The 16,412-nt window shown below is 42.4% G+C and overlaps 1 protein-coding gene across 3 annotated transcripts in view; it reads left to right on the top strand.

The window, feature by feature from the left end:
- ADK (adenosine kinase) overlaps window positions 1-16,412 on the top strand; it is a 261,824-nt gene that overhangs the window by 201,047 nt on the left and 44,365 nt on the right. For all 3 annotated transcript variants that reach the window (XM_070945416.1, XM_070945415.1, XM_070945417.1), the window contains 2 exons: window positions 3,007-3,042; window positions 6,481-6,595. In XM_070945416.1, the coding sequence (XP_070801517.1) occupies window positions 3,007-3,042; window positions 6,481-6,595 (151 nt within the window). The remainder of the gene's footprint in view (window positions 1-3,006; window positions 3,043-6,480; window positions 6,596-16,412) is intronic.

Here is a 16,412-nt window from a genome sequence, read left to right as displayed (position 1 = left end):
TGCGCTATTTGGAACTTTGTCCTGCCAGGTGATGCCAAGAATACGTTGGAGACAGCGCAGGCTCATCCAAAGTGCTCGATTAAACAGCCTTAATGCAGGCTGCCCATCATGGTTGTAAAACTTTTGCGATCTTTTTTTTTCTTTTTTTTTTTTGCGGTGGCTAATCAATTACTACAGTTGTTAAGCAAAAGTCATAGTCGTAAAGTAAACCTATGATTGACTACGGGTGCAGTTTTGCCGTAAACCAAAAAAATGGCCAGTTTTCAGCAAAACTGCCCTGAAACTATAGTCACATGACTGCGGCATTGTTGCTGAGCCCCTGAGGTTCAGTCATGTGGCTGGGTGGCCTGACCCTCAGAACTTTGAATTCAGGTTGTAAGTAGCCCCAAGGTAGGTCTGTTGTAATTTTGAAAGTCACTAAGTGAGAACTACCTATGTATGCATATGTCAAAGTTACCCAAATCAGAAAACTAACACCAATTGTTGGCTTCCTGCATTTCATACTTGGCAGTAGATAAGCATGATGATATAACACCAGATTCAGAAAACCAGATCCTCCCTCATTAATTGGTAATTGCATTTTCTGTAAAGATACAAAAGAATGCGTTAACATGACAGAAAGCAGTCCCAAAGCTGCTTTTTCAGGAGGCAACTGGACTTCTTTATTTTTTCTTTGAAGACATTTCGCTTCTCATCCAAGAAGCTTCTTTAGCTCTGAAGAAGCTTTTTGGATGAGAAGCGAAACGTCTTCAAAGAAAAAACAAGGAAGTCCAGTTGCCTTCTGAAAAAGCACCTTTGGGACAACCATGACCTGGATGACGGAGAATCTCTACATGACAGAAAACAGTTCAGCATTGCTCACTCTCTACATGCTATTTCTACAGTGCACATTATGCACTTCTTGAGTGTAGTTGTATAGGAAGCTGCAACTTCACAATCCATTTTTAATGTCCAGTGTTGCTAATTAACTAGTTTTTTTATTGTTGTTGTTGTTGTTTGGGGTTTTTTTGTAAAAGGTTGGAAGGTTGCAATTTCAATTATGAGAATTTCCGAAGTGGCAAAAAGAAAAGGAGGATTTTAGGAAGGGACAACAGGGATGTCTCCACGTTGTATTTTATCAAAGGCATGTGGTGACGTTGTGTATATATTGTGCTTGTATACCATGAGGGATGATGAGAGAAAGCAATTATTTTGCCTAAAGCTATTTATTTCATTAAATGGGGATTATGCAGGAAAGATATCAATACCCTGCATATATTGAATATACTTCTTTGGCCCATTGATTAGTTCTTTGATCAATTCCCATCAACCCTAATTATTTGTTACAGTGGCTGGGGCTGAGAGGAGCTGCTTATAGTCCTCTAAGCCATTGGTTGGTCAAGAGACCCGTAAAGTTGCTTCTTTAGATATTTTTCTTTTTTTGTTGTTGTTCTTATTGTTGCTTTTCACTTTTGCCCTTTTATAATATCCTTTTTCTCTTCCATCTTCTACATTTCCCTAGTTTTTAAAACCTGTTTTATTTTAAAACAAGAGAAACCTGCTTTCTCAACCTGTAGAGAATGGAATAGTCATCCTTGGTTGAATGGACTCCTTCTAATCATAGGTCACAGTTAGATTTTGGAGTGCTGGTATTTCTAGAGGGGGGGGGACTCACATGCATTTGCATCATAGGCAAAACAGGTGTTTGACATGGGTGTCAAACTCAAGGCCTGCGGATCAAATCTGGCCTGCAGGGTCTTTAAATCTGGCCCACGGGGCTGGTCTGGAAATATCAAAGGACTGCCGGCCAAAATGGGCTACGTAGAGGCCATGTGTGGCCCCACGTGGCCCATTTTTGGCCTTCCCAGCCTCCAGAAACACTCTGCTGGCCAAAAACAGGCCTCATGGGGCCTCTACACGGCCCGTTTTTGGCCGGCAGAGTGCTTCTGGAGGCTGGGGAGTACTGTGGAAAGAAATAAGAGAAAGAAAAAAGCGCATCTTGAGCCCGTGTCAAATGCCCACCATGACCACACCCACCCCAGCCATGCCCCACCATGACCACATCCACCCCCCTGTCCTCCGAGGTCAGATATAACCATGATGCTGCCCTCATTGAAATTGAGTTTGACCCCCCTGGTGTACAGAGACAATCTGTGTGGAAGCTTTCATGTTTATTTTCTTCTTCTGGAAACAACATCACAATGTTTTGATTGCCGGCACCTGTGTCGCCTTCTTGACTTGACAACCTGGGAATTCTGATGCACTGAAGGAGATTCCAAGGGAGCAGTTTCCATTCAGGAGGATATCTCGAAATGTTTAAACATACACTCCAAACATCTCTAGGAAAGTTTGCTAAATTTGTTGCTCCTGCCCATCACTGTTGGATGTTTTAACTATCTAACGAGAGCATTTTTCCATTGCATGGTTTTATCTGTAACTCCACAGCGGGTATTTTTCTCTGCAATATGAGCTTGAAGCCTTGAGCCGGGACGCATTGTCCTGGATCACAGCTACAAATATTTGGACATGAAAGGTCATCTTCCTTGATTTGTGCTGTCATCCCACGGTCATTCGCCCAACGTGGTTGCTGTCAGCCAAACTCATACCGTAGTGACGATACAAGATCAGATTGTGACTCTAAACTGCGTAAGGTCGAGTTGATTTAAGCCACAGTTGCAACTTTGGGTTGCATCTAACGCAAATCCCCAGCTTCAGTTGCTGGGAAGCATCATTGTTATGATTAGCCATGATGAACGTGGTTAATCCTACTTGTCCATCCTGACGTTGCCCATGAAGGGGAAAACCTGCATTTTATTTCCATCATGTGTGAAAGGCGTTGACACGTCCTTGCACCCAGGGGTCATTTCAATGCAGGAAACTGAAGGGTTGGCCGCAGACAGATTAAGATAACTCCGTAAAAGGGGACAGTCGCCTGAAGCACCTTCCAAATATGTTATTTCTTTATTATCTAGCACTTTATAATTAACTGCTGCTTTTTAATTATTATTATTGTTATTATTATTTCAGGAAGCTGCCACTTTTGCTCGAGAGCAAGGCTTTGAGGTGAGTAAGCCTACATTACACGCTAAACAGATTCTAAAGGGTTTTTCTTTTTTCCCGTTGCTGATAATGAAGTTCTTTTGGACAGTGATTGATGTGCTATTATCCTCTCCAAGCTTCGCTGCGGTTGCCATAGAGACTTGGCAGTCGTCATGGTTTCTTTGTTCTGCCAGCTCAGTGTTATGACGCACTCTGCGAGGTCTGCACCCAACATCGCCTACAGATGTTATTTATTGAATTTTGAAAAGCCTCTCGGGAAGCTGAGAGGCTGGGCGCAGCTTCAAGCTGCCTCTGCAGATACGGAACCTGCCAGCCGGTTCCGCTAAAAAGCCACCTCATTAGCTGAATTACACTCTTATATAAAGACCCTCCGCGAAAAAGCCAGGGCTGAGCAAGGCAGAATTCAGGAACAGAATGCCATTTTGAGTAACCTGGACCTGTGCTGAACGCCGATTATCCCGATGCAAATGCTTTGGCGTGTGGAATTGTTAACAGCTGATTAGCGGGAGTCCCCCAGCCTCTCTGGGGAGTGGGCTGTTCTTTTGTTAACCTGTCCAGGGGCTGTTTTTTTTTTTTTCCCCTCCATCTGGGTCCGCCTCTTAACATACGTGCATACACAGACACACACAGAAGCTCCCTTCTTTTGTTCAGCCTGTCAACTGCCTTCCTGTGAAAGGGTCTCCGTTTCTAGAGATGTGGGTGGGTGGGTGCTACATCCAAACAATTTGATCCAAGGAATTAGTAATTATAGGACGCGGGGGCTGCCCCAAACACAATAATGTTAACAACCAATTTCTTTTAGATCTTTATGGTCTGGTAGCAAGTGCAATAACAACACCCTCTTTAAATTCATTTGCTTTACTCCCTTCTCAAAGGGGTTGTTCATAAGACAAATGGAAAGCGAGGGATCCCCTCTGCATTGATCAGGCCTCAACAGCTGGGAGACCTCGTAGGCCAGTCTGTGCCTTTCCTCTGCGCTTGTTCAAGTACAAAGGAGAAGTTAGGGAGGAACATCTGGAGAGTGTATGTGTCCCCAATTTAAATTGCTTCAAGATAACACGAAAACATGCCCCTCTGTCCCGTACGTGTTTTAAGCTGTAGGCTTTGTCATTTCGTGGTGTGTTCTGAATTGCGATGGACACTTCTATGAAACCAAGGCTGCGGGAAAACTTTTCTTTTCTGCAATTAGATTTTTGTATAACCTAGCTTAGCATTAACATAATTTAATCAAAGAAAAGCGCAGGTGGTGTATATTTTCATTTTTCCCTTGAGTTAGGAATGTGGAACAAGTCTGATTTAAATTCACACAGAATGACAAAATCATGCTTACCTTTTCCCTTAGCAGCTTTTGAAATATTTTCTAACGTAATTTTTAACATCCATGTCTCGCTTGATTCTCTTCCATTGCTGACCAGCAGTGGATCCATTTCATTTTGATCCATCCAAAAGACCATTTATACTTTTTCTCCTTCATCAGGATATCTGCAAAGTGGAGTAACAAAAATTAAAGATTAAATTCAATGATTTAATTTCAATTAATTAAAAGTTTACCACCATTGACTGAATTAGAGTACAAACTGAAAGGAAAACTAAGACGGAACAAGGCTTTTTAAATGACACTTATGTGGGAACTGTATTAGAAACTGTAAAAGTTCAGTTCAGACAATGTTTTAATGGTTGCACTAAAGCCTTAGAAACTCTGAATTAAATGATACCTATTCTTTATAAGATGAGAGCTGTTTTTCTTAACCAAAAGACTAAATGTTTTATATTTAAGTAGAAGTCCCCAAATTGTATGGGGAAGCCACCCTGGAAGTATTTTTTGGAGCAAAACAATTTCAGCATGAAGCATGAAGTTATCTTTCCTAATGTTCTTACAGATTTTAAAAAAGGTCCCGTAACTATTTTTCCACAATTTTCTAAGCAAGAACTTTCTTTTAATGTGCAAAAAAAATTCCCTTCCTCATTACTTTGAAAAATGTAATCTCCTGCAAAATGTCATTCGGAAAGAGATGTTGAGCAAAAAGATACAGATTTTTAGATTAAAAAGTATAACAATACCAGAGTAAATAAGATGCTGGGAGAGCATCATTGTGACTAAAAGGGCCTTTTGAAAGTGAGATATCCAGAGAAAAATGTATGAAAGTGTGTATTTTTTTTCAGGGCAGGTCAATGTGGTTGTAACTAGCCTTTATATACATAATTGAACCTGAAGAATTGAGTAGAGTTTTGTTTAGCATAACATTTTTAAAAAGGAGGCATAGCTTGTTGTATTGTATGGAGCACTCTAGTAATTCAGCATTTCCGTATAATTTGGGTAATACAGTCATAAGGAAAGGGGGGAGCTTAAATCAACCTGTAAATTGAATTCGGGAATTTGCTATGAGAAAAGACCACTTCCAAATTCTTCAAGTAAGATAAGGCGGGCAGATAGCTTTGTCCTTAATGATGTTTGTCTGAGGACTCCCACGAAGTGGTGTCGACTGGTATTTACAGATAGTGGATGGCCCTTCAGCAATTCTGGGTTCCTAGATAGAATCCATCTCCTTGGAGAATTATGTACAAGAAGCTTGAGTTAGCTCTCTCTACGAGAACTACTCTGATAGTATCAGTCTGTGGCCACGGAAGACCTTAAGAAGAATTACATTCTTTACATGGAACATAAGCCACTTAAGGTCGGTTTAGTGATCTATAAACCAGAAAAAGAGGGATAAAGAGAGGGATACAGGCCCTGTCCCTACAGAGATCCCTGTGACTCTGGCTCTTGAAGAGCCATTGGACTTTTTTGAAGCTTCTTATTTCCTGGGATGTAGAGAAATTGCTGAAGCCATGGAATTCTCCTCTTCTGGGTCCATACTGTTAGATAATGGAAAGATTGGGACGGATAGTAAGAGCTGCTCCATAAATGATGAGGAGGTTGATATTTAGAGGTCTCTTCAAATTCTTCCCATAGGAAGGAAGGGAAATAGGAGGAAAGAACCTCAAAAGAACTTTCCTTTGACTTGGTTTGGGGCAGATTTTGACCTTGTTGGTATAAATTGGATCAAGGTGGTCTTGGGAATCTGCTAAAGAGGACCAAGGCGACAGAGGCAGCTTTTAACTTCATCTCTGCCCCAGCAATCATATCAAGCTATCCGTTTCCCACTGCTACTAGCCAGGCGAATTAAATGAAAAACAACTGCCCAACAGTCTCATTTCTCCTCATCCTCTCGTTCGGTGATAATTTCGATCGTGGAGAAACTAATTTGTCCTAATCAAAGTAGCTTGTCAAGCTGTGATTTCATTCTGACATCAGTGCTCCACATTCATGTTCAACTAAAAATAATCCCTCTGCAATCTGTTGAAAAGTTTACGATCTGTCTTTGATTACTCAACGCTGCTGCTTTCAAGATTCTTCTTTTCTCTCTCTCTCTCTCTCTCTTTCCCTTTTGCTCTTCCAAGACGGAGGACATTGAAGAGATCGCCCGAAAGACTCAGGCGCTGAAAAAAGCAAATCCGAAAAGACAGCGGGTCGTGGTGTTTACCCAAGGGAAGGATAACACTGTCATGGCCACAGGTACATGCTTTTTTAAAAAGTAAATTTAATAGAATAGAATTCAATTCAATTCTTTATTGGCCAAGTGTGATTGGACACAAGGAATTTATTTCCGGTGCGAAAGCTCTCAATGTACGTACAACAATAGTGGTAGATCAGGGGTGTCAAACTCAAGGCCCAGGAGCTGGAAACGGCCCATGTGGTCCTTAGATCTGGCCCACGGGACCGCCCTAGAAACAGCGAAGGACCAGCCCGTGGTGCCTCTGCCAGCGAAAACGTTGCTTAGGAGTTCCATTTTCACTGGCAGAGGGTTGCAGGAGGCCATCGCAGCCGAAAACGGAGCTCAGGAGCCTGTTTTCTCTGGCAGAGCGCTTGGGCCGCCATAGGCATCCCCAACATGAATGACGTTGAGCTGGCCACACCCACTCCAGCCCCCCGAGGTCAAACACAACCCTGATGCAGCTCTCAATGAAATCGAGTTTGACACCCCTATGATAGATCATTAACATTGTCATTGTAAAATACATTCATCATAAAACATTGGATATAACCAGGGGTGAAATCCAGCAGGTTCTAACAGGTTCTGGAGAACCGGTAGCGGAAATTTTGAGTAGTTTGGAGAACCGGCAAATGCTACCTCTGGCTGGCCCCAGAGTGGGGTGGGAATGGAGATTTTCCAATATCCTTCCCCCAGGAGGGGAGGGGAGAGAATGGAGATTTTGCAGTATCCTTCCCCTGGAGCAGAGTGGGAATGGAGATTTTGCAATATCCTTCCCCTGCCATGCCCACCAAGCCACGCCCGCAGAACTGGTAGGGAAAAATTTTGGATTTCACCTCTGGATAGAACATTTAGCGATAGTCATGGATGCTAAATAAGCAATCAACATTAATCATACTAAGATACTAATTAAACAATTTAAATCGTAAGATATAAGCAATAAGTTATAGTCATAAGGAGACAGGTAATAGGGAAGATGAGAAATAATGATGGCAATACTGCCTTTTTAGATAGTCTGACAGTGTTGTGGGAATTAGTTGTTTAGCAGAGCGACGGCATTGGGGGAAAAAACCTGTCCTTGTGTTTAGTTGTCTAATTCTGATATTTTAAGGTCTACAACCCTAAAAGAATAGCTTTAAGAATATGGCATTCGGTTTTCTTGGTGTGCTTCTGATGAGGCTTAGCAAATGAGAGTCAAATAAAGCAACAAAAAGGTTTTAAGAGAATGTACTGTGTGAGTAATCCTGGTGTCAGCACTAAATGCAGGTTGAAGTGCATTTGGTGAATTTGGTAAAAAGAACAGGGCAGTAGGCAGAACCAGTTGCTGATAATAAGAAAACCTTTGTGCATGCATTTCCCAGGGAGTGTGATAATATGAGATGGATTGGGCTGCTTTTATAGGGTTTTCATATCTGAGCATCTGTTCATTTGGATTTGTGTTTAGGAGAAGCCTGGCTTAACTTTATACTTATCCAAGATATTATTTGGAAACATTACATGATCTTATACAGAATGACTATAAAAGTCACTTTTCCATTTGAATAGAAATGTGTTTTATATTTTGATACCATAAAATGTTCTCTTTATCAATTTTGTTACATTAGCAACCAACCCTCCAGGGATTATAGACATAATTATTTATCTGGTGTAAGGTCTAAACATAATTTTACACATTGATATGATTCCAAAATGTTAAAGATATCTTTTCTAGTTCATCTGATGCCTATGCATTAATATGCACTGTGTTTGAAAAGGTTTAAATTATTTAACTTGCATTTAGATTTTCTCTTGAGTTGTTTCTACTTGATTATCTGTATCAAAGCTCACCAAGTAACAGATGCTGTAAGGATTAAATTCATGTAAGTTGTAACAGAGAATACAAAATTTGATATACTGTGAAGTGAATTTCCAGCTGTTTTGTTTTTTTTTTAATACAGCAGGAAATTCCACTTTTGGTTTTTCCCACTTGAAAACTTTTGGTCCTTAGAGAACAAAAGTGAAAAAGGAGCTTGTGTAGGAATGAAGTGATCTATGATATGCCATTTTAATCATTAAAATATGACTTTTCCTGCAGTTGGACACATTGTCTACATTTCTTGATTTAAATAGGGCTTTTGTGGGGGGTGGGGGGGAATCTATCATGCATTTTTTGTCTAAAGCAACATACTTAATTCAGTTCTCTACTGCCTCCTCCATAGCTTTGAACTTAAGCTAAAGTCTCTTTTGGAACAGATTATCAACCAGCAGGTCTGCAAATGTTTTGGAAAGAACTCTGCTAATATCAGGAGCCAGCATGGGTTTGAAACAAACTCTTTCTTTCTTTCTTTCTTTCTTTCTTTCTTTCTTTCTTTCTTTCTTTCTTTCTTTCTTTCTTTCTTTCTTTCTTTCTTTCTTTCTTTCCTTCCTTCCTTCCTTCCTTCCTTCCTTCCTTCCTTCCTTCCTTCCTTCTTTCTTTCTATCTTCTTTCCTTCCTTTCTTTTTCCTCCCTCCCTCCCTCTCTCCCTTCCTTCCATTAATTAGCAGGCCAAGGACATACTGTCATTGTACAGTACTTTGACCTCAATAAAGCATTTGGCAAGATCTCTTACAAGGTCAAGAATGGAAAAATGTTGGCTAGATAGTCCTGTGAATTTGCAGCTGGTTGAACTTGTTTAATGCCTATACATGATTTTGCATCATCCTGGAGGGAAGGATTGTATGGGTGCCATCTTTAGGAATGGAATGGAAGATGCCATGTAGAAGGAATGGTGGGAAGACTGAGGAAAATTATCTTAATAAAAATACGTAAGAACTATCACTCAGGTAAAGGAGTCTGAAAGGTTTTTTTAATTCCTCATAACATGATTCTTTGGAGTATAAGAAATGGGCAGGGAGTTACAGCACAACCAGACCTGTAAGTTTCTGTTGTTATAGCCAATGTGATATCTCTGAGCTTGGTGGTTTTCTGGCAGACGTTTCATTACCAAACTAGGTAACCTCATCAGAGCACACTGAAGGAGTTTGAATCTGAATCTCAGCTGTCTCCAACAGCTGTTTCCCTCCACAGCAGATATGCCTAGTCCTTCTAGTAGATATCTGATGAGACATTTCTTTTATTCTTTGCCCAAGATATATTGAGGGGAGGATTTCCCAATAACCACACTTTAACAGATTAACAGAGTTGGAAGGGACCTTGTAGGTCACCTATTCCAACCCCACCCACTCCCATCCAAGCAAGAGGACCCTACACCATTTCTGACAAATGTCCAATCTCTTCTTGAAAACTTCTAGTGATGAAACTCCCACAACTTCCGAAGGCAACTTCTGTTCCATTGGTTGATTGCTCTCACTGTCGGAAAATTTCACCTTATTTCCAGGTTGAATCTCTCCTTGATCAGTTTCCGCCCATTGTTATGTGTCTGGCTTTCCATTGCCTTTGAAAATAGCTTGACACCCGCCCTCCTCTCTGTGGCAGCCCCTCAAATATTGGAACTCTACTATCCTTTCTCCCCTGCACGAGACTTTATGATTCCTTGTTGAGCTGAGTGGCAAAATGGGCTATGTTGTATTCAAAGCCAACTGCACATCAGTGTGAGTTGTTTTTTGAGATTGAGAGAGGGTTGAGATATTCAGTGCCGTATTTCCTGTTCACAGATATCATTGCCACATACATAAGTGTACTTTGGCTTAAGTGTTCAGGATCTCTCGTAGAATGAGGCAGTGTTTAAGGACTAGGCAGTTGTAGAGTTACCTCACAAAATCCTTAATAAATTGGCAGGTTTTTAAGCTGCCCCTGATTCTGTAGTTCTCTCTCAAGTGTCCGGTTGGAGATTCCACTCAGTCTTTTAGAAGTAACCTCTCAACAGACTTCTCGGCCAAAGAGCCAATGAAAAGAAGACTGGCCAGCCTGGGCACACTTTGCTCCATCGCCCAGAAAAGAGGACCAGTTTGATGTAGTGATGAAGTTGTTGGTCTAGAACAGGGGTCTTCAAACCGTGGTCCGTGGACCGGCCCCAGTCGGCATGACAGCAACCAGTCCATGCATACAAGTGAAGCCCCGTCTGCAGAATGCAGGCCGCACATGAAACCACACTCCTTCTGGTCTGTGGAGAAACATTTCTCTGTGGAACCAGTCTCTGGTGCCCAAAAGGTTGGAAGCCGCTGGTCTAGAAACAGGAGATGGTGAGTGCTAGCCTCACCTTCTCCATGAAAGCTGGCTAGGTGACTTTGAGCCAATCGCCAGGAGACAGTGAGTTCTATTCCCACCTTAGGCATGAAAGCCGGCTGGGTGACTTTGGGCCAATCACCAGGAGACAGTGAGTTCTATTCCCGCCTTAGGCATGAAAGCCGGCTGGGTGACTTTGGGCCAATCACCAGGAGACAATGAGTTCTAGTCCTGCCTTAGGCAGGAAAGCCAGCTGGGTGACTTTGGGCCAATCACCAGGAGACTGTGAGTTGTAGTCCCACATTAGACATGAAAAAATGGCTAGATGATCTGGGCCAGTCATTCTCTCTCAGCCAACTTCACTTCACAGGGTTGTTGCATTAGGTACATTCACCACCTTGAGGTATATATGAAAAAAGTGGGATAAAAATCTTTTTTAAAAAAAAATATGAGCAGGTGAGGGAAAATTGAGAAATGGAGGAATAGATGGGGAGGGGCAGAAAGCCCTCTCCTCCCATAATGCCATTTCCTTTCTCTCTTTTTTCTTTCTGACAAGAAACCTTCGATCTCAGCTATATTGATAGTAAATATAAAGAACTCTTGCCATTTAAGAGTTTGGTTTCATATCCATACAGAAAGAAATTGGCTCCTGATGTGGGAGAGAACATAGACATTCAAATCATTGAGAGAACCACCAGGCTGGTAATTATGATTCACAATCGTTGGGATGCGTATAGTTTTATCTAGCCAAGATGATATATTTCCCAGGGGTCTTGGGATTATCTGAACTCATCACAATGTAATCCACCGTTCCCATGAGCCCAGGAACAAGTTGCTTTCACCTACCATAGATGTCAGCCTGATTCATATTAATTTGCTTCATCAGTTTCTGTATAGAAGCCCGGTACTGATCTTGCTGCTGAATATTAAGAAGCTTTGAGCAAGAAGGAGCAAAAAAAGGTCCCCTCACAGCTTTATGATTCTGCCATATACCGTATTTTTCAGTCTATAAGACGCAATTTCCAAAGTGGGTGGAAATGTCTGTGCGTCTTATAGAGCGAATGTTGCCGAAGCCCCGCCTACCCACCAGCCCCCACTCTTCAGCCTCTGCCTCTCAGAAATTTGCCTCCTTGCAGCAACAGCCTGGTCAGCTTAAGCACAGCCTGATTTAGCACAAACACCTGATTGGCGGTTGGATCGGCCTCCTGGAATACCGCCTATCAGATGTTCCAGGCTGCGGGGATCATTGCCGCCTCCGCACGTCCCATTTACGGCCTGTTCTGCTCGATTGCTACTGCCTGGAACAGACACGTGGAGACCGAAAATGGGACTCACGGACGTGGCAATAGGCGGTGGCAATGGGCGGCAGCTATGCCCACAACCTGGAACAGCTGATCAGCGGTATTCCAGGAGGCCAATTTTTTTTCTTGTTTTCCTCCCCAAAAGCTAGATGCCTCTTATAGTCCAGAGCATCTTATAGTGCGAAAAATACGGTATTTTTAATTTCAGGAAAGTGCATCCAGACAAGGACATTTAAATAATCTGAGTGAGAATTAAAGCAGAGAAAGAGTTTCTTAAGAAACTCAAGGTAACTCAAGGTAAAGATGGCTATAGAACAAGGGTGGGAAACTATGACCCTTTTATGACTTGAGGACTTCAAATTCTGGGAGTTGAAGTCCACAAGTCATAAAAGGGCCATAGTTCCCCCACCAATGTTATAGAATATCTGGCTAACTTGAAAAAATATAGGTGTCCAGAAAAAAATTGATCCGTAGTGATGCAGTGGTTAGACTGCAGTATTGCAGGCTAATTCTGCCAACTGCCAGCAGTTCGGCAGTTCAAGTCTCACTGGTTCAAGGTTGACTGAGCCTTCCATCCTTCCGCAGTGGGTAAAATGAGGACCCAGATTGTTGGGGACAATAGACTGATCTGCAAATCGCTTAGAGAGGTATGTAAAGCACTATGAAGCCGTATATAAGTCAAAATGTTATTGCTATCGCTATCTAAGAAACCTGGAAAAGTCATGGAAGATGGGCCTAATGGCAGAGTTCTAGAGAAGGGGAAATGATATTCCTTTCTTCAAAAGAAGGAAAAGAGGACCCTAGAAACTTGTGGATGGGTTAATGAGATGCCAGTGATGGACAAAACTTTGGAACAATGTGTTGGTTTATGAACGTTTAGAAAGGAAGGCATAGCTTAGAGGGAGCTGGCTTCCCCACAAAGAAACCAGAATAAACTACCCTGATTTTCTTCTTAGTAATGTGCCTACTTTAGCTGAGCATTTACAGTGTGTCAAGCGGATGACCTTGATGGAAAGAGGGATGATCCATTAACAAAGCTATTGTGGCCCGCCAGCGGCCAGCACAGCTGGCAGCAGATTCAGACAGTGAGGAGGTTGGGGAGGAATGTGGGCCAGTCCTGGAGTCTGGGGAAGGCTGGGATGATGGCTCTGAGTCGGAGGCAGAGAGGGGGCCAAGGCCATCTGGTAGTTTTTTGCTGCCTCGAGAGTTTCCGGAGTCTGACATCAGTGAGACAGAAGAACAGCGTGAGCCTGTTCCCAGTGTGTGCCTGCACAGAGCTGCCAGGAGACAGGAACAATTAAGGAAACAGGGTCGATTTGGGAGTAAGGCTTGGAGATGATTGGCCCCTCCCATAAGATATAAAAGAGAAGCGAACGGGACATGAGCTTTTGCAGGAAGCAATTAGTTCATCTGGCCGATTCAAGATTTAAAAATTCTGTTTGTGACTCTGTGCCAAGTTTGGCCTTGCCCTGCGTCTGGAAATTAGCTCTTTGGCAGTGTTCCACGTGAGATAGGTGGGTGTTGATAACCTTCCTCTGAAAGACTGTTTATCAAGCCTTGCAGACTGTAAATGAAAGTAATTTGCAGCCGTATGAATTAAAGAGGTTTGCCGGGACTAAGTTTGTGCTGTTTAATTTCTAAGGAAGCCTAGGTCAGTACAAAAGCAACCAAAAAGAAAACATAGCTTAAATCCAAACAATGGGAGAAGATTATGAAAATGGCTCAGGCAAAGACCTCCATAATTCACGTGGATCTATTTCTTGGTCTAGTCTGCCTCACATAATACGATCTTTAGATGGCAAAATGTGGGGTGGACAATGGTGTAGAATTGGTTGAACAATCACATCGAGTGCCCATAGATCAAATATGAAGGTCATGAGCGGCATATTACTTGGCTTTGGGGCTGTTCAATATATTTACCAATGACCTTGGTCAGAAAATATGATTTGTCAGATTTGCAGAGAATAGGGGAGATGGGAATGGGGAGTAGCATCTTAGAGGAAAATGTGAAGATTAGAAAGAAGCTAAGCAGCACTGCAGCAGTAAGAAATGCAGGGTCCTGCATTTTGGATAGGAAAAATCAAAGACGGAAGAGACCGCAATGAGCAGTAGGATGTGACAACAGTTGCAACAGATCACACGCACAAGAAGCAGCATGTTGTCATTGCAAACAAAGCCCATAGAGTTCTTGGCTGCATCAGCAAACGTATAGAGTCAATCTTAAGAAAATTCATTGTCTATCTTAATTCTCCATTGGTCAGACTAGATGGAGAAAAGTGCATCAGTTCTAAGCCCTCTATTTTTGGAAGAACATCAATAAACAGGTCTTGAAGGAAAACCTTACAAAGAAGATGCAAATAAACTGTCAGAACGCTTACAGTTTCCAACAGTGTCTTGTTGTTTTTGTTTAAAAACCTACAAAGAAGATTTGGAGACATTGAGTATGTTTAGGGTGGAGAGGAGATGCCTGCAGGGACAGATCATAGCGATCTTAAGAATCTGAAGGGCTGTCAGATAGAACATGAGCCAGAATTGTTCAGAGCTGTTCCACGAGACAAGACAAGAAAGAACTGGTTTAAATTATAAGGATTTAAATGATAAGCAGATTTCAGTCGGACATCGGGGAAAAATAATCCTAATCATAGGAACAAAGGGCCTTGGGCAGTGTGGATTCTGAAGGAGTTTCAGCAGAAGTTGGATGGCCTCACAAGAATCCTGCAGTAGATTCCTCCACATGTTGAACTGGTCATTTGCAGGATCCGTAACGTTGAGTGTTAAACTCTAGCTTTCTATGGAAAATCTTAAGATTATTTAGACCATCCCCATCTTCTGCTGCTGCTGCTGTTTTTTGTTTGTTTGTTTTGGAGGGAAATCAACACTTAACAAAGTATGTATGTCTTCATGGCCATTCATCATTCTGTTGTTGTTAGTTGCGAAGTCGTGTCTGACCCAACGTGACCCCATGGACAACGTTCCTCCAGGCCTTCCTGTCCTCTACTCTGGAGTCCATTTAAGCTCATGCCTACTGCTTCAGTGACTCCATCCAGCCACCTTGTTCTCTGTAGTCCCCTTCTTCTTTTGCCTTCAATCGTTCCCAGCATTAGGCTCTTCTCCAGTGAATCCTTCCTTCTCATTAGGTAGCCAAAGTATTTGAGTTTCATCTTCAGGATCTGGCCTTCTAAAGAGCAGTCAGGGTTGATCTCCTCTAGGACTGACTGGTTGGATCGCTTTGCAGTCCAAGAGACTCGCAGGAATCTTCTCCAGCACCAGAGTTCAAAGGTCTCAATTCTTCGGCGCTCAGCCTTCCTTATGGTTTTTCTTATGGTCATCATTGTAGCCATTGTCTATCCACTGCAGAACGAAGGTCTCTTGTGTATGTTTCCAACCTATACAGTCTCGAGCTTTCTTTTTCCAACTGGGCTCACAATACTTGCTGATGTTGTCACTGTAACTTGTTTTAGGTCTCTTTCATGGACGCTTTTGATCGAGGGGGATCCGTTCTACAACTCCCTTGATCCACCTGCCATCGGTTCTTCTTGCTATGCGACCAGCTCATTTCCATTTCAATTCTTTTACTCTTTTGATGATATTGTATACTTTCCTTTGTTCTCTAATCCATGTGCAGGTCTTTCTATCTTGTCTTGTAATGCCAAGCATGTATCTTCCCGTGGTCACTCTTTGTGCCACTCTTAGCTTTTGTATCGATTGTGAGGCTAGGTTTTGCTGGCATATGTTAGAACAGGTAGCACACACTGATCCAAAACTTTTCTCTTCAGGCATAGGGGGAAGTTGTTCTTGAAAATTATGCTTAGCTTGCCGAATGTCTGTCAACCACATTAAACACACCATTCAATTTCCTTTATTGTATCACCTTCCATTGAGATCCATTGGCCAAGGTATATGTAATGGTGTACTATATCTAGTTCTTCTCTTTAAAAAGGTTAAGGTTCCCCTCGCACATATGTGCTAGTCATTCCCGACTCTAGGGGGCGGTGCTCATTTCCGTTTCAAAGCCGAAGAGCCAGCGCTGTCCAAAGACCTCTCCGTGGTCATGTGGTCAGCAAGACTCAACGCCAAAGGCGCACAGAACGCTGTTACCTTCCCACCAAAGGTGGTCCCTATTTTTCTACTTGTATTTTTTACGTGCTTTCAAACTGCGAGGTTGGCAGAAGCTGGGACAAGTAACGGGAGCTCACTCCATTACACGGCACTAGGGATTCGAACCGCTGAACTGCCGACCTTTCAATCGACTTAGCCACTGAGCCACCGCGTCCCTATTCATGACCATTATGGAACCCTAAATAATGTGGCTTTGCAAACAAATATTCTAGAACTTGTGAACAGCAGTCAGTAAGCCTGGTAAACTTGTCCATTGATTGCATGCCCAGAGTGGCA

The sequence above is a fragment of the Pituophis catenifer genome, unplaced genomic scaffold (assembly GCF_029215685.1).
Source record: "Pituophis catenifer annectens isolate HBS135680 unplaced genomic scaffold, rPitCat1.0.hap2 SCAF_6, whole genome shotgun sequence".
In the NCBI taxonomy this organism is placed as follows: domain Eukaryota; kingdom Metazoa; phylum Chordata; class Lepidosauria; order Squamata; family Colubridae; genus Pituophis; species Pituophis catenifer.
This window is presented reverse-complemented; position numbering and strand designations above follow the sequence as displayed.